Source organism: Hyperolius riggenbachi, chromosome 2 (genome assembly GCF_040937935.1).
Source record: "Hyperolius riggenbachi isolate aHypRig1 chromosome 2, aHypRig1.pri, whole genome shotgun sequence".
Lineage (NCBI taxonomy): Eukaryota > Metazoa > Chordata > Amphibia > Anura > Hyperoliidae > Hyperolius > Hyperolius riggenbachi.
The window spans coordinates 2,816,928-2,839,042 of record NC_090647.1 but is presented as its reverse complement, the minus strand read 5'-3'; the positions used below and the strand labels follow the sequence as shown (position 1 = coordinate 2,839,042).

The window sequence follows — 22,115 nt, the reverse complement described above, 5'->3', positions numbered from 1 at the left end:
TGGGCTGGAGGTAGGGTAGGTAGGTGCATGCTGCTGCTGGGCTGGAGGTAGGGTAGGTAGGTAGGTGCATGCTGCGCTTTAGGTAGGTAAGGTAGGTAGGTGCATGCTGCTGCTGGGCTGGAGGTAGGGTAGGTAGGTAGGTGCATGCTGCTGCTGGGCTGGAGGTAGGTAGGGTAGGCCGGTGCATGCTGCTGCTGGGCTGGAGGTAGGGTAGGTAGGTAGGTGTATGCTGCTGCTGGGCTGGAGGTAGGGAGGCTAGGTAGGTGCATGCTGATGCTGGGCTGGAGGGAGGGTAGGTAGGTAGGTGCATGCTGCTGCTGGGCTGGAGGTAGGGTAGGTAGGTAGGTGCATGCTGCTGCTGGGCTGGAGGTAGGTGTATGCTGCTGCTGAGCTGGAGGTAGGGTAGGTAGGTAGGTGCATGCTGCTGCTGGGCTTGAGGTAGGGTAGGTAGGTAGGTGCATGCTGCTGCTGGGCTGGAGGTAGGTGTATGCTGCTGCTGAGCTGGAGGTAGGGTAGGTAGGTAGGTGCATGCTGCTGCTGGGCTTGAGGTAGGGTAGGTAGGTAGGTGCATGCTGCTGCTGGGCTGGAGGTAGGGTAGGTAGGTAGGTAGGTGCATGCTGCTGCTGGGCTTGAGGTACGGTAGGTAGGTAGGTGCATGCTGCTGCTGGGCTGGAGGTACGGTAGGTAGGTGCATGCTGCTGCTGGGCTGGAGGTAGGGTAGGTAGGTAGGTGCATGCTGCTGCTGGGCTGGAGGTAGGGTAGGTAGGTAGGTGCATGCTGCTGCTGGGCGTAGGGTAGGTAGGTGCATGCTGCTGCTGGAGGTAGGGAGGGTAGGTAGGTGCAGAGTAACAGGTTTGGCAGCAGGTTCGCAGATAAGGTACAGTACAAACGGAACAGGCTAATAGAGTTAGTCAAAGAAAGGATAAACAGGTTCAGGAAATGTCCCGAGTCTCAGGCCTGGGAGCAACAAAGTTCTGGGAACTGGCTGGAAAAAAAGGCAGTCCTTATATAGGCCTTGCAGTAATCGGATGCAGCTGGTGGTGGTAATGAAATGAGGGTTCTTTTGGAGCCATCTGCGGGCCAGACAAGGAACTGCAAGTTTTGTAATAGTGAAATGGCCACCTACTGGTGGATGGTGGAAGTCCAAAGCTGCCAGAAACAGAATAAAGCCACCTGCTGGTGGACAGTGGAAGTCCAAGGAAGTCCGAGTTAATACTGCCACTAGCAGGCAGGAAATAGCAGTGCATAGAGAAAGAGTTATAAATACACATAACAGGAACAAACTGTGACAGGGGCTCTTGGCTTGGTCAGTGGTCACACTTGACGGCATTAGTACAAGTCAGAGAGTGGTAATGTGAGCGGGGGAATCCCTGCGATGACATGGCCACCAGGAGGGTTGGAAATTCAGTTATGATTGGGGTAAAAAGTTAAAAAAAAGGGTAATTTAGGGTTGACAGTGATCAAAAATTCCTTTTCATTCTTTGAGAGAATCCTCAGGCTGCATCAATCCTACATACTCCTTCCGGTCAGTGGCATAGCTAAGTAGCTCTGGGCCCCTCTGCAAGTTTTACATTGGGCCCTAATGCCACTCCCCCCCTCACCCCCCCCCCCCCCCCCCCCCACACACACACACTATACATAACAATTGACACGGCGCACCAAAACCTGCCAAGGACAACTATGGTGTAAACCTGATCCTGGGAGCACCCACCTATGGGCTCAAATCTTCAAATGTGTGCCTTGATCCTCTCCCCTGTACCACGGGGCCACAATCCAAGTCTCCAACGAAGGATCGGCACCACAATCAGTATTAATAGCTCAAATACTTTATTCAATCCATTAAAAGACCAGCAACGACAGTCTGCCGTTTCGGCATAAGCTGCCTTTCTCAAGTTGCCATAATGTCAAGGTACTTGACAGGCAGCTTATGCCAAAACAGCAGACTGTCGTTGCTGGTCTTTTAATCTTATTACCTGTACTGCCTGTGGCCTACAGTACGTGGGGTGCACCACCCGTCCTCTGAGACAACGTATCTCTGAACACTACAATGGACCTGGGAGGTGTCTTAGGAATGAAACGTACATCACACAGGTTTCCAGTGTATCAAAACATTTTTTAAAGGAACACCAGGGTGTCATGACAAGCTTCACCTTCCAGGGTATAAAAGAGTGGCCCTTTCACCTAGAGGGGGCGATCTACATAGGCTGTTGCTAAAACGGGAGGCCTTTTGGATATGGAAGTTGGGCACACGTCTGCCTTTAGGACTGAATTCAAAAATGGATATTAGTCTAACATATGATGTGAGAGTATAACCTCCCTTATGTCATTTATGTCCATGTGGTCTGATACTTGCACCATGTCATACTAACTTTCACGAAACTGGAGAATGCAGTGTATGTTGTGCTTATATATTCTTGATGCTTAACCATGTCATCTTTGGTTTTTTAACCCATTGCATTTTATGTACTGATATGTGCTACTATTTTATATGCAATATTTATGTATGTCTCTTTAAGAATGATGGCCACGCCCCTAGTGGGCGGGCTATTGACTACTTAAACCTGTGATATGTTTGTGTAAGCTGGCTATGATTAAGGAGCCTCTTAGAGCTCCGATACGCGTCAGCCTTTACATGTTCTACTGATGTGCTAATAAAGTTGAAGAAAAGTTTTATACCCAGCCTTGGTGTAGCGGAATGCCTTTTTTCCTGCATGTTCTGAGACCCGTGATTCCTGCTCCTATGGCTAGTGCAGCGGTGGTGTGAGCGTTTCCTCATCTTTGCTACTGGTCTTTTAATGGATTGAATAAAGTATTTGAGCTATTAATACTGATTGTGGTGCCGATCCTTCGTTGGAGACTTGTATAACTACAGTGTCAGAGGTGCAAGAAGGGGATGGGGAACAGCTTGGTAATGATTTCTGCTATTCAAAGCATCTATAGAAGTGATCATTAGCATCACAGGACCAATAGAGAGCTAATACTGCGGGTGAGGGAGGGCCCCTCTGGCCCAAGGGCCCCGGTGCAGTCGCAACCTCTGCACCCCCTATTGCTACGCCCCTGCTCCTGGTATCTCAGTGTCGGGTCAGAAAGGGGTGTGATATAGTATTTTTTATAGTCCATGATTGTATCTGCTTCTGCTAGAACACGATTCTGCAGAACGTCCGGTGATAATGGGATGGATAGTGAGATCTTTATGTCATGGCTGACGGGTCCTCTTTGTTTGTCTTACAGCCCTGTGACCTGTATCCCTGCCTGACATTGTCATTGATTGAAGACAAGCCATCGTTTGTCCGCCTCTTCTTGGAACACGGAGTCAGCCTGGCAGATTACCTGACCCGGGAGACCCTCACGGATCTCTACAACAATACTGATCGCACCAGCCCTATCTATAGCAAGCTGGAGAAAGCAGCTTCCACTGAGGGGTCCAAGCAAGGAAACGGATCCAGAATCACTCTTCATCATGTCTCCCGAGTCCTGAAAGACCTTCTGGGAGATCTTACAGAGTCTTTGTACCCAGAAAGCAAGCCTCGGCGTATGAAGAGCATGCCACATGCCAACAAGGTGACCAATCTCTCGGCGTACTGCTAGCGCTCCTACTAGTGGTGCTCATTTGCATTACGCTAAATTGAAATTTCCACATTTCCATCCAACAGAAATATGACAGTACCAAAAGTCGGTAATTTTAGCCCAATCAGAGAACTTGGAAGCATTGAATCAATCAGAGGATGCTGAATTTTTTCAGCTAAGATTGGATTACTGCGGTCATTTTAGACAATTGGCCTCAATTCACTAAGCTTATCTCCTGTCTTTAATAACGTTTCTAGAGTTGTTACCATGGTGATAAGGCATGTAGGCCTCAATTCACTAAGCTTATCTCCTGTCTTTAATAACGTTTCTAGAGTTGTTACCATGGTGATAAGGCATGCAGGCCTCCATTCACTAAGCTTATCTCCTGTCTTTAATAACGTTTCTAGAGTTGTTACCATGGTGATAAGGCATGTAGGCCTCAATTCACTAAGCTTATCTCCTGTCTTTAATAACGTTTCTAGAGTTGTTACCATGGTGATAAGGCATGTAGGCCTCAATTCACTAAGCTTATCTCCTGTCTTTAATAACGTTTCTAGAGTGGTCACCATGGTGATAAGGCATGTCGTATTCAGGAAACATTTTACCTCAGGCAAACCTAAAGTTACCTCTTCTGTCTTTAAGTTAACTCTTCAATCCTTAAACTAACTCCAGAGTTAAAGACAGGCTGTTTATTAACTGCGTGTGAAAATAACTAGAGGAGGTAACTTAACTACAGAGGAGGTAACGTAAGGACTGAAGAGATAAGATAACTCTCTCACTGTGTGGAGGTAAGTTTTCTCTTGCCTTATTATCTCCAGCATGATCTTTAGTGAATTGAGGCCATTGACAAGACTCGGACCCCATATTCTGCACCCCATATTGGATACGCCACTGCTCCTGGTATCTCAGTGTGAGTGGTCTAAAATTTCTGAGGTATTCCGATTACTGCGGTATAATTCTGCATTCTCCGATTGATACAACGCTTTTGAAGTATTTGGCCAATCAAGAGTATGCGAAAGAAACAAACAAACAACTCCTCGGAAATCCGTGGAATCGGTAATCGGCAGTGCCGGAAAAGTATGAAAGGTAAATCATAGAACACAACATAAGTTTATGGCATTCAGCCAAATAGAAACAGAACCGCATGTCCAGTCATACAACCCGAGAACCCTCAGCTGATCCAGAGGAAGGTGGCAAAGCCTGGAAAATGGAGGCCAGTGTAGCTGGACAATAATGTTCCCGACACATCCAGGTTATACCACAGAAGAAAGGTTCCTCTAGTGCCAAGGGAAGCATAGGTAGGCCCTTTGTATTGTGATGATCTTCCAGGTCAGTAGAAGCAGCTTTGATGAAAAGTAGTCTATGTTGTCTACCTTATCACCTCGGAGAACCCTTTCTGTAGGTGTAGAGTGACTCTTTTTTTTTTTTTAATGCCAACCAAAAAAAGAGAGTCCTGGACTCTTTTGTGGTGAACTTAAAGTCACCAATGTTTCATAAACGTTCGTGTGTGGGCCAGCAACGTATTTATAAAAGGAGATCATATCAGACCTCACAGAGGAACTAAAACCCAGGATTTAACTCCATCAATATGTATATGTTGGACAGTATCATGGTGCTGTGTGTGTGAATAGGTGCCAGAGCTGGCAGTCCTCCTCTAGGTGTGGTCTCCCTAATACTGTGTATGCTGTTGGTTGGTGACATGGTGCTGTGTGTGTGAATAGGTGCCAGAGCTGGCAGTCCTCCTCTAGGTGTGGTCTCCCTAATGCTGTGTATGCTGTTGGTTGGTGACATGGTGCTGTGTGTGTGAATAGGTGCCAGAGCTGGCAGTCCTCTAGGTGTGGTCTCCCTAATGCTGTGTATGCTGTTGGTTGGTGACATGGTGCTGTGTGTGTGAATAGATGCCAGAGCTGGCAGTCCTCCTCTAGGTGTGGTCTCCCTAATGCTGTGTATGCTGTTGGTTGGTAACATGGTGCTGTGTGTGTGAATAGGTGCCCAGAGCTGGCAGTCCTCTAGGTGTGGTCTCCCTAATGCTGTGTATGCTGTTGGTTGGTGACATGGTGCTGTGTGTGTGAATAGGTGCCAGAGCTGGCAGTCCTCTAGGTGTGGTCCCCCTAATGCTGTGTATGCTGTTGGTTGGTAGCATGGTGCTGTGTGTGTGAATAGGTGCCAGAGCTGGCAGTCCTCTAGGTGTGGTCCCCCTAATGCTGTGTATGCTGTTGGTTGGTAACATGGTGCTGTGTGTGTGAATAGGTGCCAGAGCTGGCAGTCCTCCTCTAGGTGTGGTCCCCCTAATGCTGTGTATGCTGTTGGTTGGTAGCATGGTGCTGTGTGTGTGAATAGGGGCCCAGAGCTGGCAGTCCTCCTCTAGGTGTGGTCTCCCTAATGCTGTGTATGCTGTTGGTTGGTGACATGGTGCTGTGTGTGTGAATAGGTGCCAGAGCTGGCAGTCCTCCTCTAGGTGTGGTCTCCCTAATGCTGTGTATGCTGTTGGTTGGTGACATGGTGCTGTGTGTGTGAATAGGTGCCAGAGCTGGCAGTCCTCTAGGTGTGGTCTACCTAATGCTGTGTATGCTGTTGGTTGGTGACATGGTGCTGTGTGTGTGAATAGGTGCCAGAGCTGGCAGTCCTCTAGGTGTGGTCTCCCTAATGCTGTGTATGCTGTTGGTTGGTAGCATGGTGCTGTGTGTGTGAATAGGTGCCAGAGCTGGCAGTCCTCCTCTAGGTGTGGTCTCCCCAATGCTGTGTATGCTGTTGGTTGGTATCATGGTGCTGTGTGTGTGAATAGGGGCCCAGAGCTGGCAGTCCTCCTCTAGGTGTGGTCCCCCTAATGCTGTGTATGCTGTTGGTTGGTGACATGGTGCTGTGTGTGTGAATAGGTGCCAGAGCTGGCAGTCCTCTAGGTGTGGTCTACCTAATGCTGTGTATGCTGTTGGTTGGTAACATGGTGCTGTGTGTGTGAATAGGTGCCAGAGCTGGCAGTCCTCTAGGTGTGGTCTCCCTAATGCTGTGTATGCTGTTGGTTGGTAGCATGGTGCTGTGTGTGTGAATAGGTGCCAGAGCTGGCAGTCCTCTAGGTGTGGTCCCCCTAATGCTGTATATGCTGTTGGTTGGTAACATGGTGCTGTGTGTGTGAATAGGTGCCAGAGCTGGCAGTCCTCCTCTAGGTGTGGTCTCCCTAATGCTGTGTATGCTGTTGGTTGGTGACATGGTGCTGTGTGTGTGAATAGGTGCCAGAGCTGGCAGTCCTCCTCTAGGTGTGGTCTCCCTAATGCTGTGTATGCTGTTGGTTGGTGACATGGTGCTGTGTGTGTGAATAGGTGCCAGAGCTGGCAGTCCTCTAGGTGTGGTCTCCCTAATGCTGTGTATGCTGTTGGTTGGTGACATGGTGCTGTGTGTGTGAATAGGTGCCAGAGCTGGCAGTCCTCCTCTAGGTGTGGTCTCCCTAATGCTGTGTATGCTGTTGGTTGGTATCATGGTGCTGTGTGTGTGAATAGGTACCAGAGCTGGCAGTCCTCTAGGTGTGGTCTCCCTAATGCTGTGTATGCTGTTGGTTGGTATCATGGTGCTGTGTGTGTGAATAGGAGCCAGAGCTGGCAGTCCTCCTCTAGGTGTGGTCTCCCTAATGCTGTGTATGCTGTTGGTTGGTGACATGGTGCTGTGTGTGTGAATAGGGGCCCAGAGCTGGCAGTCCTCCTCTAGGTGTGGTCCCCCTAATGCTGTGTATGCTGTTGGTTGGTGACATGGTGCTGTGTGTGTGAATAGGGGCCCAGAGCTGGCAGTCCTCCTCTAGGTGTGGTCCCCCTAATGCTGTGTATGCTGTTGGTTGGTGACATGGTGCTGTGTGTGTGAATAGGGGCCCAGAGCTGGCAGTCCTCCTCTAGGTGTGGTCTCCCTAATGCTGTGTATGCTGTTGGTTGGTAGCATGGTGCTGTGTGTGTGAATAGGTGCCAGAGCTGGCAGTCCTCTAGGTGTGGTCTCCCTAATGCTGTATATGCTGTTGGTTGGTAGCATGGTGCTGTGTGTGTGAATAGGTGCCAGAGCTGGCAGTCCTCTAGGTGTGGTCCCCCTAATGCTGTGTATGCTGTTGGTTGGTAGCATGGTGCTGTGTGTGTGAATAGGTACCAGAGCTGGCAGTCCTCTAGGTGTGGTCCCCCTAATGCTGTGTATGCTGTTGGTTGGTGACATGGTGCTGTGTGTGTGAATAGGTACCAGAGCTGGCAGTCCTCCTCTAGGTGTGGTCCCCCTAATGCTGTGTATGCTGTTGGTTGGTAGCATGGTGCTGTGTGTGTGAATAGGTGCCAGAGCTGGCAGTCCTCCTCTAGGTGTGGTCTCCCTAATGCTGTGTATGCTGTTGGTTGGTAACATGGTGCTGTGTGTGTGAATAGGTGCCCAGAGCTGGCAGTCCTCTAGGTGTGGTCTCCCTAATGCTGTGTATGCTGTTGGTTGGTAGCATGGTGCTGTGTGTGTGAATAGGTGCCAGAGCTGGCAGTCCTCTAGGTGTGGTCTCCCTAATGCTGTGTATGGTGTTGGTTGGTGACATGGTGCTGTGTGTGTGAATAGGTGCCAGAGCTGGCAGTCCTCTAGGTGGCGTACGTTAAAAAGGGGCGCTGGGAAAAAAGGGCGCCGGGTTTTTAACGATAAGCATGGATAACGTTTAAAAATGTATAGTACTGTATTTCGTTTAAAAATAATGTTTTTTAAAGTTATAAATCATTAAATAATGTGCATTAAATCGGCAATTGTAAAAACGTTAATCTGTCGTTTAAATACTGAAACGTATAATAACGTTAAAAAAAAAAATTACTAAGTAACCCTCCCTGTACCTACCCCTAACCCCTAGACCCCCCTGTTGATGCCTAAACCTAAGACCCCCCCCTGTTGGTGCCTAAGTAACCCTCCCTGTACCTACCCCTAACCCCTAGACCCCCCTGTTGGTGCCTAAACCTAAGACCCCCCTGTTGGTGCCTAAACCTAAGACCCCCCTGTTGGTGCCTAAACCTAAGACCCCCCTGTTGGTGCCTAAACCTAAGACCCCCCTTTTGGTGCCTAAACCTAAGACCCCCTGTTGGTGCCTAAACCTAAGACCCCCCCTGTTGGTGCCTAAACCTAAGACCCCCCTGTTGGTGCCTAAACCTAAGACCCCCCTGTTGGTTTTTTCGTTTAAAAATAATGTAAAAAAAAAAAAAAAAAAAAAAAATGTACTGTTTTTCGTTTAAAAATAATGTTTGAAAAAAAATATTGTACTGTTTTTCGTTTAAAAATAATATTTAAAAATGTATAAATCATTAAATAATGTGTAATCATGAGAAGCAGTAATAAAACATTAAGTCTCCGGGCGCCGCTTTTAAAACGTTATTTTTCACCGGCGCCCTTTTTTCCTATCGGGCGCCCATTAAACGATATTTATTATAGGAGTGAATGGCGGCGCCCGATTTGTCCACTAGCCTCAGCCGCCCGAATTTACTGTTTCCCTCTAGGTGTGGTCTCCCTAATGCTGTGTATGCTGTTGGTTGGTAACATGGTGCTGTGTGTGTGAATAGGTGCACAGAGCTGGCAGTCCTCTAGGTGTGGTCCCCCTAATGCTGTGTATGCTGTTGGTTGGTAGCATGGTGCTGTGTGTGTGAATAGGTGCCCAGAGCTGGCAGTCCTCTAGGTGTGGTCTCCCTAATGCTGTGTATGCTGTTGGTTGGTAACATGGTGCTGTGTGTGTGAATAGGTACCAGAGCTGGCAGTCCTCTAGGTGTGGTCTCCCTAATGCTGTGTATGCTGTTGGTTGGTATCATGGTGCTGTGTGTGTGAATAGGTACCAGAGCTGGCAGTCCTCTAGGTGTGGTCTCCCTAATGCTGTGTATGCTGTTGGTTGGTGACATGGTGCTGTGTGTGTGAATAGGGGCCCAGAGCTGGCAGTCCTCCTCTAGGTGTGGTCTCCCTAATGCTGTGTATGCTGTTGGTTGGTGACATGGTGCTGTGTGTGTGAATAGGGGCCCAGAGCTGGCAGTCCTCCTCTAGGTGTGGTCTCCCTAATGCTGTGTATGCTGTTGGTTGGTAGCATGGTGCTGTGTGTGTGAATAGGTGCCAGAGCTGGCAGTCCTCTAGGTGTGGTCCCCCTAATGCTGTGTATGCTGTTGGTTGGTGACATGGTGCTGTGTGTGTGAATAGGTGCCAGAGCTGGCAGTCCTCCTCTAGGTGTGGTCTCCCTAATGCTGTGTATGCTGTTGGTTGGTAACATGGTGATGTGTGTGTGAATAGATGCCAGAGCTGGCAGTCCTCCTCTAGGTGTGGTCTCCCTAATGCTGTGTATGCTGTTGGTTGGTGACATGGTGCTGTGTGTGTGAATAGGTACCAGAGCTGGCAGTCCTCCTCTAGGTGTGGTCTCCCTAATGCTGTGTATGCTGTTGGCTGGTAACATGGTGCTGTGTGTGTGAATAGGGGCCCAGAGCTGGCAGTCCTCCTCTAGGTGTGGTCTCCCTAATGCTGTGTATGCTGTTGGTTGGTAGCATGGTGCTGTGTGTGTGAATAGGGGCCCAGAGCTGGCAGTCCTCCTCTAGGTGTGGTCCCCCTAATGCTGTGTATGCTGTTGGTTGGTGACATGGTGCTGTGTGTGTGAATAGGGGCCCAGAGCTGGCAGTCCTCCTCTAGGTGTGGTCCCCCTAATGCTGTGTATGCTGTTGGTTGGTAACATGGTGATGTGTGTGTGAATAGATGCCAGAGCTGGCAGTCCTCCTCTAGGTGTGGTCTCCCTAATGCTGTGTATGCTGTTGGCTGGTAACATGGTGCTGTGTGTGTGAATAGGGGCCCAGAGCTGGCAGTCCTCCTCTAGGTGTGGTCTCCCTAATGCTGTGTATGCTGTTGGTTGGTAGCATGGTGCTGTGTGTGTGAATAGGGGCCCAGAGCTGGCAGTCCTCCTCTAGGTGTGGTCCCCCTAATGCTGTGTATGCTGTTGGTTGGTGACATGGTGCTGTGTGTGTGAATAGGTGCCAGAGCTGGCAGTCCTCCTCTAGGTGTGGTCCCCCTAATGCTGTGTATGCTGTTGGTTGGTGACATGGTGCTGTGTGTGTGAATAGGTGCCAGAGCTGGCAGTCCTCCTCTAGGTGTGGTCTCCCTAATGCTGTGTATGCTGTTGGTTGGTAGCATGGTGCTGTGTGTGTGAATAGGTGCCAGAGCTGGCAGTCCTCCTCTAGGTGTGGTCCCCCATAATGCTGTGTATGCTGTTGGTTGGTAACATGGTGCTGTGTGTGTGAATAGGGGCCCAGAGCTGGCAGTCCTCTAGGTGTGGTCTCCCTAATGCTGTGTATGCTGTTGGTTGGTGACATGGTGCTGTGTGTGTGAATAGGTGCCCAGAGCTGGCAGTCCTCTAGGTGTGGTCCCCCTAATGCTGTGTATGCTGTTGGTTGGTAGCATGGTGCTGTGTATGTGAATAGGTGCCAGAGCTGGCAGTCCTCCTCTAGGTGTGGTCCCCCTAATGCTGTGTATGCTGTTGGTTGGTGACATGGTGCTGTGTGTGTGAATAGGTGCCAGAGCTGGCAGTCCTCTAGGTGTGGTCCCCCTAATGCTGTGTATGCTGTTGGTTGGTGACATGGTGCTGTGTGTGTGAATAGGTACCAGAGCTGGCAGTCCTCTAGGTGTGGTCTCCCTAATGCTGTGTATGCTGTTGGTTGGTGACATGGTGCTGTGTGTGTGAATAGGTGCCAGAGCTGGCAGTCCTCTAGGTGTGGTCCCCCTAATGCTGTGTATGCTGTTGGTTGGTAGCATGGTGCTGTGTGTGTGAATAGGGGCCCAGAGCTGGCAGTCCTCCTCTAGGTGTGGTCCCCCTAATGCTGTGTATGCTGTTGGTTGGTAGCATGGTGCTGTGTGTGTGAATAGGGGCCCAGAGCTGGCAGTCCTCTAGGTGTGGTCTCCCTAATGCTGTGTATGCTGTTGGTTGGTAGCATGGTGCTGTGTGTGTGAATAGGTGCCAGAGCTGGCAGTCCTCCTCTAGGTGTGGTCCCCCATAATGCTGTGTATGCTGTTGGTTGGTAACATGGTGCTGTGTGTGTGAATAGGGGCCCAGAGCTGGCAGTCCTCTAGGTGTGGTCTCCCTAATGCTGTGTATGCTGTTGGTTGGTGACATGGTGCTGTGTGTGTGAATAGGTGCCCAGAGCTGGCAGTCCTCTAGGTGTGGTCCCCCTAATGCTGTGTATGCTGTTGGTTGGTGACATGGTGCTGTGTGTGTGAATAGGTGCCAGAGCTGGCAGTCCTCCTCTAGGTGTGGTCTCCCTAATGCTGTGTATGCTGTTGGTTGGTGACATGGTGCTGTGTGTGTGAATAGGTGCCAGAGCTGGCAGTCCTCTAGGTGTGGTCCCCCTAATGCTGTGTATGCTGTTGGTTGGTAGCATGGTGCTGTGTGTGTGAATAGGTGCCAGAGCTGGCAGTCCTCCTCTAGGTGTGGTCTCCCTAATGCTGTGTATGCTGTTGGTTGGTGACATGGTGCTGTGTGTGTGAATAGGTGCCAGAGCTGGCAGTCCTCTAGGTGTGGTCTCCCTAATGCTGTGTATGCTGTTGGTTGGTGACATGGTGCTGTGTGTATGAATAGGTGCCAGAGCTGGCAGTCCTCTAGGTGTGGTCTCCCTAATGCTGTGTATGCTGTTGGTTGGTGACATGGTGCTGTGTGTGTGAATAGGTGCCAGAGCTGGCAGTCCTCTAGGTGTGGTCCCCCTAATGCTGTGTATGCTGTTGGTTGGTAGCATGGTGCTGTGTGTGTGAATAGGGGCCCAGAGCTGGCAGTCCTCCTCTAGGTGTGGTCTCCCTAATGCTGTGTATGCTGTTGGTTGGTAGCATGGTGCTGTGTGTGTGAATAGGTGCCAGAGCTGGCAGTCCTCTAGGTGTGGTCTCCCTAATGCTGTGTATGCTGTTGGTTGGTGACATGGTGCTGTGTGTGTGAATAGGTACCAGAGCTGGCAGTCATCCTCTAGGTGTGGTCCCCCTAATGCTGTGTATGCTGTTGGTTGGTAGCATGGTGCTGTGTGTGTGAATAGGTGCCCAGAGCTGGCAGTCCTCTAGGTGCGGTCTCCCTAATGCTGTGTATGCTGTTGGTTGGTGACATGGTGCTGTGTGTGTGAATAGGTGCCCAGAGCTGGCAGTCCTCTAGGTGTGGTCTCTCTAATGCTGTGTATGCTGTTGGTTGGTAGCATGATGCTGTGTGTGAGAATAGGTGCCAGAGCTGGCAGTCCTCTAGGTGTGGTCTCCCTAATGCTGTGTATGCTGTTGGTTGGTAGCATGGTGCTGTGTGTGTGAATAGGTGCCCAGAGCTGGCAGTCCTCCTCTAGGTGTGGTCTCCCTAATGCTGTGTATGCTGTTAGTTGGTGACATGGTGCTGTGTGTGTGAATAGGTGCCAGAGCTGGCAGTCCTCTAGGTGTGGTCTCCCTAATGCTGTGTATGCTGTTGGTTGGTGACATGGTGCTGTGTGTATGAATAGGTGCCAGAGCTGGCAGTCCTCTAGGTGTGGTCCCCCTAATGCTGTGTATGCTGTTGGTTGGTGACATGGTGCTGTGTGTGTGAATAGGTGCCAGAGCTGGCAGTCCTCTAGGTGTGGTCCCCCTAATGCTGTGTATGCTGTTGGTTGGTAGCATGGTGCTGTGTGTGTGAATAGGGTCCCAGAGCTGGCAGTCCTCCTCTAGGTGTGGTCTCCCTAATGCTGTGTATGCTGTTGGTTGGTAGCATGGTGCTGTGTGTGTGAATAGGTGCCAGAGCTGGCAGTCCTCCTCTAGGTGTGGTCCCCCTAATGCTGTGTATGCTGTTGGTTGGTGACATGGTGCTGTGTGTGTGAATAGGGGCCCAGAGCTGGCAGTCCTCTAGGTGTGGTCTCCCTAATGCTGTGTATGCTGTTGGTTGGTAGCATGGTGCTGTGTGTGTGAATAGGTGCCAGAGCTGGCAGTCCTCTAGGTGTGGTCTCCCTAATGCTGTGTATGCTGTTGGTTGGTAACATGGTGCTGTGTGTGTGAATAGGTGCCAGAGCTGGCAGTCCTCCTCTAGGTGTGGTCTCCCTAATGCTGTGTATGCTGTTGGTTGGTGACATGGTGCTGTGTGTGTGAATAGGGGCCCAGAGCTGGCAGTCCTCTAGGTGTGGTCTCCCTAATGCTGTGTATGCTGTTGGTTGGTAGCATGGTGCTGTGTGTGTGAATAGGTGCCAGAGCTGGCAGTCCTCTAGGTGTGGTCTCCCTAATGCTGTGTATGCTGTTGGTTGGTAGCATGGTGCTGTGTGTGTGAATAGGTGCCCAGAGCTGGCAGTCCTCTAGGTGTGGTCTCCCTAATGCTGTGTATGCTGTTGGTTGGTAGCATGGTGCTGTGTGTGTGAATAGGTGCCAGAGCTGGCAGTCCTCTAGGTGTGGTCTCCCTAATGCTGTGTATGCTGTTGGTTGGTGACATGGTGCTGTGTGTGTGAATAGGTGCCAGAGCTGGCAGTCCTCTAGGTGTGGTCCCCCTAATGCTGTGTATGCTGTTGGTTGGTGACATGGTGCTGTGTGTGTGAATAGGTACCAGAGCTGGCAGTCCTCTAGGTGTGGTCTCCCTAATGCTGTGTATGCTGTTGGTTGGTGACATGGTGCTGTGTGTGTGAATAGGTGCCAGAGCTGGCAGTCCTCTAGGTGTGGTCTCCCTAATGCTGTGTATGCTGTTGGTTGGTAGCATGGTGCTGTGTGTGTGAATAGGTGCCAGAGCTGGCAGTCCTCTAGGTGTGGTCTCCCTAATGCTGTGTATGCTGTTGGTTGGTGACATGGTGCTGTGTGTGTGAATAGGTGCCAGAGCTGGCAGTCCTCCTCTAGGTGTGGTCCCCCTAATGCTGTGTATGCTGTTGGTTGGTAGCATGGTGCTGTGTGTGTGAATAGGTGCCAGAGCTGGCAGTCCTCTAGGTGTGGTCTCCCTAATGCTGTGTATGCTGTTGGTTGGTGACATGGTGCTGTGTGTGTGAATAGGTGCCAGAGCTGGCAGTCCTCCTCTAGGTGTGGTCTCCCTAATGCTGTGTATGCTGTTGGTTGGTGACATGGTGCTGTGTGTGTGAATAGGTGCCAGAGCTGGCAGTCCTCCTCTAGGTGTGGTCTCCCTAATGCTGTATATGCTGTTGGTTGGTGACATGGTGCTGTGTGTGTGAATAGGGGCCCAGAGCTGGCAGTCCTCCTCTAGGTGTGGTCTCCCTAATGCTGTATATGCTGTTGGTTGGTGACATGGTGCTGTGTGTGTGAATAGGTGCCCAGAGCTGGCAGTCCTCTAGGTGTGGTCTCCCTAATGCTGTGTATGCTGTTGGTTGGTAACATGGTGCTGTGTGTGTGAATAGGTGCCAGAGCTGGCAGTCCTCTAGGTGTGGTCTCCCTAATGCTGTGTATGCTGTTGGTTGGTGACATGGTGATGTGTGTGTGAATAGGTACCAGAGCTGGCAGTCATCCTCTAGGTGTGGTCCCCCTAATGCTGTGTATGCTGTTGGTTGGTAACATGGTGCTGTGTGTGTGAATAGGTGCCAGAGCTGGCAGTCCTCCTCTAGGTGTGGTCTCCCTAATGCTGTGTATGCTGTTGGTTGGTGACATGGTGCTGTGTGTGTGAATAGGTGCCAGAGCTGGCAGTCCTCTAGGTGTGGTCCCCCTAATGCTGTGTATGCTGTTGGTTGGTGACATGGTGCTGTGTGTGTGAATAGGTGCCAGAGCTGGCAGTCCTCTAGGTGTGGTCTCCCTAATGCTGTGTATGCTGTTGGTTGGTGACATGGTGCTGTGTGTGTGAATAGGTGCCAGAGCTGGCAGTCCTCTAGGTGTGGTCTCCCTAATGCTGTGTATGCTGTTGGTTGGTGACATGGTGCTGTGTGTGTGAATAGGTGCCAGAGCTGGCAGTCCTCTAGGTGTGGTCTCCCTAATGCTGTGTATGCTGTTGGTTGGTAGCATGGTGCTGTGTGTGTGAATAGGTGCCAGAGCTGGCAGTCCTCTAGGTGTGGTCTCCCTAATGCTGTGTATGCTGTTGGTTGGTGACATGGTGCTGTGTGTGTGAATAGGTGCCAGAGCTGGCAGTCCTCCTCTAGGTGTGGTCTCCCTAATGCTGTGTATGCTGTTGGTTGGTGACATGGTGCTGTGTGTGTGAATAGGTGCCCAGAGCTGGCAGTCCTCTAGGTGTGGTCTCCCTAATGCTGTGTATGCTGTTGGTTGGTAGCATGGTGCTGTGTGTGTGAATAGGTGCCAGAGCTGGCAGTCCTCCTCTAGGTGTGGTCCCCCTAATGCTGTGTATGCTGTTGGTTGGTGACATGGTGATGTGTGTGTGAATAGGTACCAGAGCTGGCAGTCATCCTCTAGGTGTGGTCCCCCTAATGCTGTGTATGTTGTTGGTTGGTGACATGGTGCTGTGTGTGTGAATAGGTGCCAGAGCTGGCAGTCCTCCTCTAGGTGTGATCCCCCTAATGCTGTGTATGCTGTTGGTTGGTGACATGGCGCTGTGTGTGTGAATAGGTGCCCAGAGCTGGCAGTCCTCTAGGTGTGGTCTCCCTAATGCTGTGTATGCTGTTGGTTGGTGACATGGTGCTGTGTGTGTGAATAGGTGCCAGAGCTGGCAGTCCTCCTCTAGGTGTGGTCTCCCTAATGCTGTGTATGCTGTTGGTTGGTGACATGGTGCTGTGTGTGTGAATAGGTGCCAGAGCTGGCAGTCCTCCTCTAGGTGTGGTCTCCCTAATGCTGTGTATGCTGTTGGTTGGTGACATGGTGCTGTGTGTGTGAATAGGTGCCCAGAGCTGGCAGTCCTCTAGGTGTGGTCTCCCTAATGCTGTGTATGCTGTTGGTTGGTAGCATGGTGCTGTGTGTGTGAATAGGTGCCAGAGCTGGCAGTCCTCCTCTAGGTGTGGTCCCCCTAATGCTGTGTATGCTGTTGGTTGGTGACATGGTGATGTGTGTGTGAATAGGTACCAGAGCTGGCAGTCATCCTCTAGGTGTGGTCCCCCTAATGCTGTGTATGTTGTTGGTTGGTGACATGGTGCTGTGTGTGTGAATAGGTGCCAGAGCTGGCAGTCCTCCTCTAGGTGTGATCCCCCTAATGCTGTGTATGCTGTTGGTTGGTGACATGGCGCTGTGTGTGTGAATAGGTGCCCAGAGCTGGCAGTCCTCTAGGTGTGGTCCCCCTAATGCTGTGTATGCTGTTGGTTGGTAGCATGGTGATGTGTGTGTGAATAGGTGCCAGAGCTGGCAGTCCTCTAGGTGTGGTCCCCCTAATGCTGTGTATGCTGTTGGTTGGTAGCATGGTGCTGTGTGTGTGAATAGGTGCCAGAGCTGGCAGTCCTCCTCTAGGTGTGGTCCCCCATAATGCTGTGTATGCTGTTGGTTGGTGACATGGTGCTGTGTGTGTGAATAGGTGCCAGAGCTGGCAGTCCTCTAGGTGTGGTCCCCCTAATGCTGTGTATGCTGTTGGTTGGTAGCATGGTGATGTGTGTGTGAATAGGTGCCAGAGCTGGCAGTCCTCTAGGTGTGGTCCCCCTAATGCTGTGTATGCTGTTGGTTGGTAGCATGGTGCTGTGTGTGTGAATAGGTGCCAGAGCTGGCAGTCCTCCTCTAGGTGTGGTCTCCCTAATGCTGTGTATGCTGTTGGTTGGTAGCATGGTGCTGTGTGTGTGAATAGGTGCCAGAGCTGGCAGTCCTCTAGGTGTGGTCCCCCTAATGCTGTGTATGTTGTTGGTTGGTGACATGGTGCTGTGTGTGTGAATAGGTGCCAGAGCTGGCAGTCCTCCTCTAGGTGTGGTCTCCCTAATGCTGTGTATGCTGTTGGTTGGTAGCATGGTGCTGTGTGTGTGAATAGGTGCCAGAGCTGGCAGTCCTCCTCTAGGTGTGGTCCCCCTAATGCTGTGTATGCTGTTGGTTGGTGACATGGTGCTGTGTGTGTGAATAGGGGCCCAGAGCTGGCAGTCACCCTCTAGGTGTGGTCTCCCTAATGCTGTGTATGCTGTTGGTTGGTAGCATGGTGCTGTGTGTGTGAATAGGTACCAGAGCTGGCAGTCCTCTAGGTGTGGTCTCCCTAATGCTGTGTATGCTGTTGGTTGGTAGCATGGTGCTGTGTGTGTGAATAGATGCCAGAGCTGGCAGTCCTCTAGGTGTGGTCTCCCTAATGCTGTGTATGCTGTTGGTTGGTAGCATGGTGCTGTGTGTGTGAATAGGTGCCAGAGCTGGCAGTCACCCTCTAGGTGTGGTCTCCCTAATGCTGTGTATGCTGTTGGTTGGTAGCATGGTGCTGTGTGTGTGAATAGGTACCAGAGCTGGCAGTCCTCTAGGTGTGGTCTCCCTAATGCTGTGTATGCTGTTGGTTGGTAGCATGGTGCTGTGTGTGTGAATAGGTACCACAGCTGGCAGTCCTCTAGGTGTGGTCCCCCTAATGCTGTGTATGCTGTTGGTTGGTGACATGGTGATGTGTGTGTGAATAGGTACCAGAGCTGGCAGTCCTCTAGGTGTGGTCTCCCTAATGCTGTGTATGCTGTTGGTTGGTAGCATGGTGCTGTGTGTGTGAATAGATGCCAGAGCTGGCAGTCCTCCTCTAGGTGTGGTCTCCCTAATGCTGTGTATGCTGTTGGTTGGTAACATGGTGCTGTGTGTGTGAATAGGTACCAGAGCTGGCAGTCCTCTAGGTGTGGTCCCCCTAATGCTGTGTATGCTGTTGGTTGGTAGCATGGTGCTGTGTGTGTGAATAGATGCCAGAGCTGGCAGTCCTCTAGGTGTGGTCCCCCTAATGCTGTGTATGCTGTTGGTTGGTAGCATGGTGCTGTGTGTGTGAATAGGTGCCAGAGCTGGCAGTCCTCTAGGTGTGGTCTCCCTAATGCTGTGTATGCTGTTGGTTGGTAGCATGGTGATGTGTGTGTGAATAGGTGCCAGAGCTGGCAGTCCTCTTGTTGTGGTCTCCCTAATGTATGGTGGTCAGTATGATGGATTCTGTTGAGCGTTATTTCTCTTGTATCCTCAGGTAAGTGCCATGAAAAAGCATGAAATGGACCAACAACCAATGGAGCATCCAGTGCGGGACCTTCTCATCTGGTGCATCGTGCAGAACCGAGCGGAACTGGCCGACATCTTCTGGAATCTGGTAGAGAAGAATCTGGTCCTTGTGTTCTGTTGTCGCTGTTTTGTCTGGATGTTCGGCAGTCTTGGCTGGACCCCTTCCTCAGCCATCCAACCCAACCACAGAAGATAATGGCACTATATATAATAATAATAATAATAATAATAATAATAATAATAATAATAATAATAATAATAATAGTTATTTGCATTCAAACTAGCATCATTATCATTTTACTGGCCATACCCAGTATATTATGCATATATATGCAACTCATCAAAATCAGGAGTTACTACATTTGATTCAATAGCACACTCTAGAAATTTGCAAAAAAAAATGTACCACTACCTCTTCTCTGCTCTATCTAGATCCGCCACTGCCTCTTCTCTGCTCTATCTAGATCCACCACTGCCTCTTCTCTGCTCAATCTAGATCCACCACTGCCTCTTCTCTGCTCTATCTAGATCCACCACTGCCTCTTCTCTGCTCAATCTAGATCCACCACTGCCTCTTCTCTGCTCTATCTAGATCCACCACTGCCTCTTCTCTGCTCAATCTAGATCCACCACTGCCTCTTCTCTGCTCTATCTAGATCCACCACTGCCTCTTCTCTGCTCAATCTAGATCCACCACTGCCTCTTCTCTGCTCAATCTAGATCCACCACTGCCTCTTCTCTGCTCTATCTAGATCCACCACTGCCTCTTCTCTGCTCAATCTAAATCCACCACTGCCTCTTCTCTGCTCTATCTAGATCCACCACTGCCTCTTCTCTGCTCTATCTAGATCCACCACTGCCTCTTCTCTGCTCTATCTAGATCCACCACTGCCTCTTATCTGCTCAATCTAGATCCACCACTGCCTCTTATCTGCTCTATCTAGATCCACCACTGCCTCCTCTCTGCTCTATCTAGATCCACCACTGCCTCTTCTCTATCTATATCCACCACTGACTCTTCTCTGCTCTATCTAGATCCACCACTGCCTCTTCTCTGCTCTATCTAGATCCACCACTGCCTCTTCTCTGCTGTATCTAGATCCACCACTGCCTCTTCTCTGCTCTATATAGATCCACCACTGCCTCCTCTCTGCTCTATCTAGATCCACCACTGCCTCTTCTCTGCTCTATCTAGATCCACCACTGCCTCTTCTCTGTTTTATCTAGATCCACCACTGGCTCTTCTTTGCTCTATCTAGATCCACCACTGCCTCTTCTCTGCTCTATCTAGATCCACCACTGACTCTTCTCTGCTCTATCTAGATCCACCAATGCCTCCTCTCTGCTCTATCTAGATCCACCACTGCCTCTTCTCTGCTCTATCTAGATCCACCACTGCCTCTTCTCTGCTCAATCTAGATCCACCACTGCCTCTTCTGTGCTCTATCTAGATCCACCACTGCCTCCTCTCTGCTCTATCTAGATCCACCACTGACTCTTCTCTGCTCTATCTAGATCCACCAATGCCTCCTCTCTGCTCTATCTAGATCCACCAATGCCTCCTCTCTGCTCTATCTAGATCCACCACTGCCTCTTCTCTGCTCTATCTAGATCCACCACTGCCTCTTCTCTGCTCAATCTAGATCCACCACTGCCTCTTCTGTGCTCTATCTAGATCAACCACTGCCTCCTCTCTGCTCTATCTAGATCCACCACTGACTCTTCTCTGCTCTATCTAGATCCACCACTGCCTCTTCTCTGCTGTATCTAGATCCACCACTGCCTCCTCTCTGCTCTATCTAGATCCACCACTGCCTTCTCTCTGCTCTATCTAGATCCACCACTGCCTCCTCTCTGCTCTATCTAGATCCACCACTGCCTCCTCTCTGCTCTATCTAGATCCACCACTGCCTCTTCTCTGTTCAATCTAGATCCACCACTGCCTCCTCTCTGCTCTATCTAGATCCACCACTGCCTCCTCTCTGCTCTATCTAGATCCACCACTGCCTCTTCTCTGCTCTATCTAGATCCACCACTGCCTCTTCTCTGCTCTATCTAGATCCACCACTGCCTCTTCTCTGCTCTATCTAGATCCACCATTGCCTCTTCTCTGCTCTATCTAGATCCACCACTGCCTCTTCTCTGCTCTATCTAGATCCACCACTGCCTCTTCTCTGCTCAATCTAGATCCACCACTGCCTCTTCTCTGCTCAATCTAAATCCACCACTGCCTCTTCTCTGCTGTATCTAGATCCACCACTGCCTCTTCTCTGCTCTATCTAGATCCACCACTGCCTCTTCTCTGCTGTATCTAGATCCACCACTGCCTCTTCTCTATCTATATCCACCACTGACTCTTCTCTGCTCTATCTAGATCCACCACTGCCTCTTCTCTGCTGTATCTAGATCCACCACTGCCTCGTCTCTGCTCTATATAGATCCACCACTGCCTCCACTCTGCTCTATCTAGATCCACCACTGCCTCTTCTCTGCTCAATCTAAATCCACCACTGCCTCTTCTCTGCTCTATCTAGATCCACCACTGCCTCTTCTCTGCTCTATCTAGATCTACCACTGCCTCTTCTCTGCTCTATCTAGATCCACCACTGCCTCTTCTCTGCTCTATCTAGATCCACCACTTCCTCTTCCCTGCTGTATCTAGATCCACCACTGCCTCCTCTCTGCTCTATATAGATCCACCACTGCCTCCTCTCTTCTCTATCTAGATCCACCACTGCCTCCTCTCTGCTCTATCTGGATCCACCGCTCCCTTTTCTCTGGTCTATCTAGATCCACCACTGCCTCTTCTCTGCTCTATCTAGATCCACCACTGCCTCTTCTCTGCTCTATCTAGATCCTCCACTGACTCTTCTCTGCTCTATCTAGATCCACCACTGCCTCCTCTCTGCTTTATCTACAGTAGATCCTCCACTGACTCTTCTCTGCTCTATCTAGATCCACCACTGCCTCCTCTCTGCTCTATCTAGATCCACCACTGCCTCTTCTCTGCTCTATCTAGATCTACCACTGCCTCTTCTCTGCTCTATCTAGATCCACCACTGCCTCCTCTCTATTCTATCTAGATCCACCACTGCCTCTTCTCATCTCTATCTAGATCCTCCACTGACGCTTCTCTGCTCTATCTAGATCCACCACTGCCTCTTCTCTGCTATATCTAGATCCACCACTGCCTTTTCTCTGGTCTATCTAGATCCACCGCTGCCTCTTCTCTGCTCTATCTAGATCCACCACTGCTTCCTCTCAGCTGTATCTAGATCTACCACTGCCTCTTTTCTGCTCTATCTAGATCCACCACTGCGTCTTATCTGCTCAATCTAGATCCACCACTGTCTCTTTTCTGCTCCATCTAGATCCACCACTGCCTCTTCTCTTTTCTATCTAGATTGTCCACCGACTCTTCTCTGCTCAATCTAGATCCACCACTGCCTCTTCTCTGCTGTATCTAGCTCCACCACTGCTTCCTCTCTGCTGTATCTAGATCCACCACTGCCTCTTCTCTGCTCAATCTAGATCCACCACTGCCTCTTCTCTGCTCAATCTAAATCCACCAC

At 50.4% G+C, this 22,115-nt stretch overlaps 1 protein-coding gene across 1 annotated transcript in view; it reads left to right on the top strand.

Moving 5' to 3' along the window:
• Positions 1-22,115, top strand: part of TRPM2 (transient receptor potential cation channel subfamily M member 2) — a 539,198-nt gene that overhangs the window by 144,554 nt on the left and 372,529 nt on the right. The window contains exons 11-12 of the mRNA XM_068263660.1: positions 3,232-3,561; positions 18,512-18,631. Of these exons, the coding sequence (XP_068119761.1) occupies positions 3,232-3,561; positions 18,512-18,631 (450 nt within the window). The remainder of the gene's footprint in view (positions 1-3,231; positions 3,562-18,511; positions 18,632-22,115) is intronic.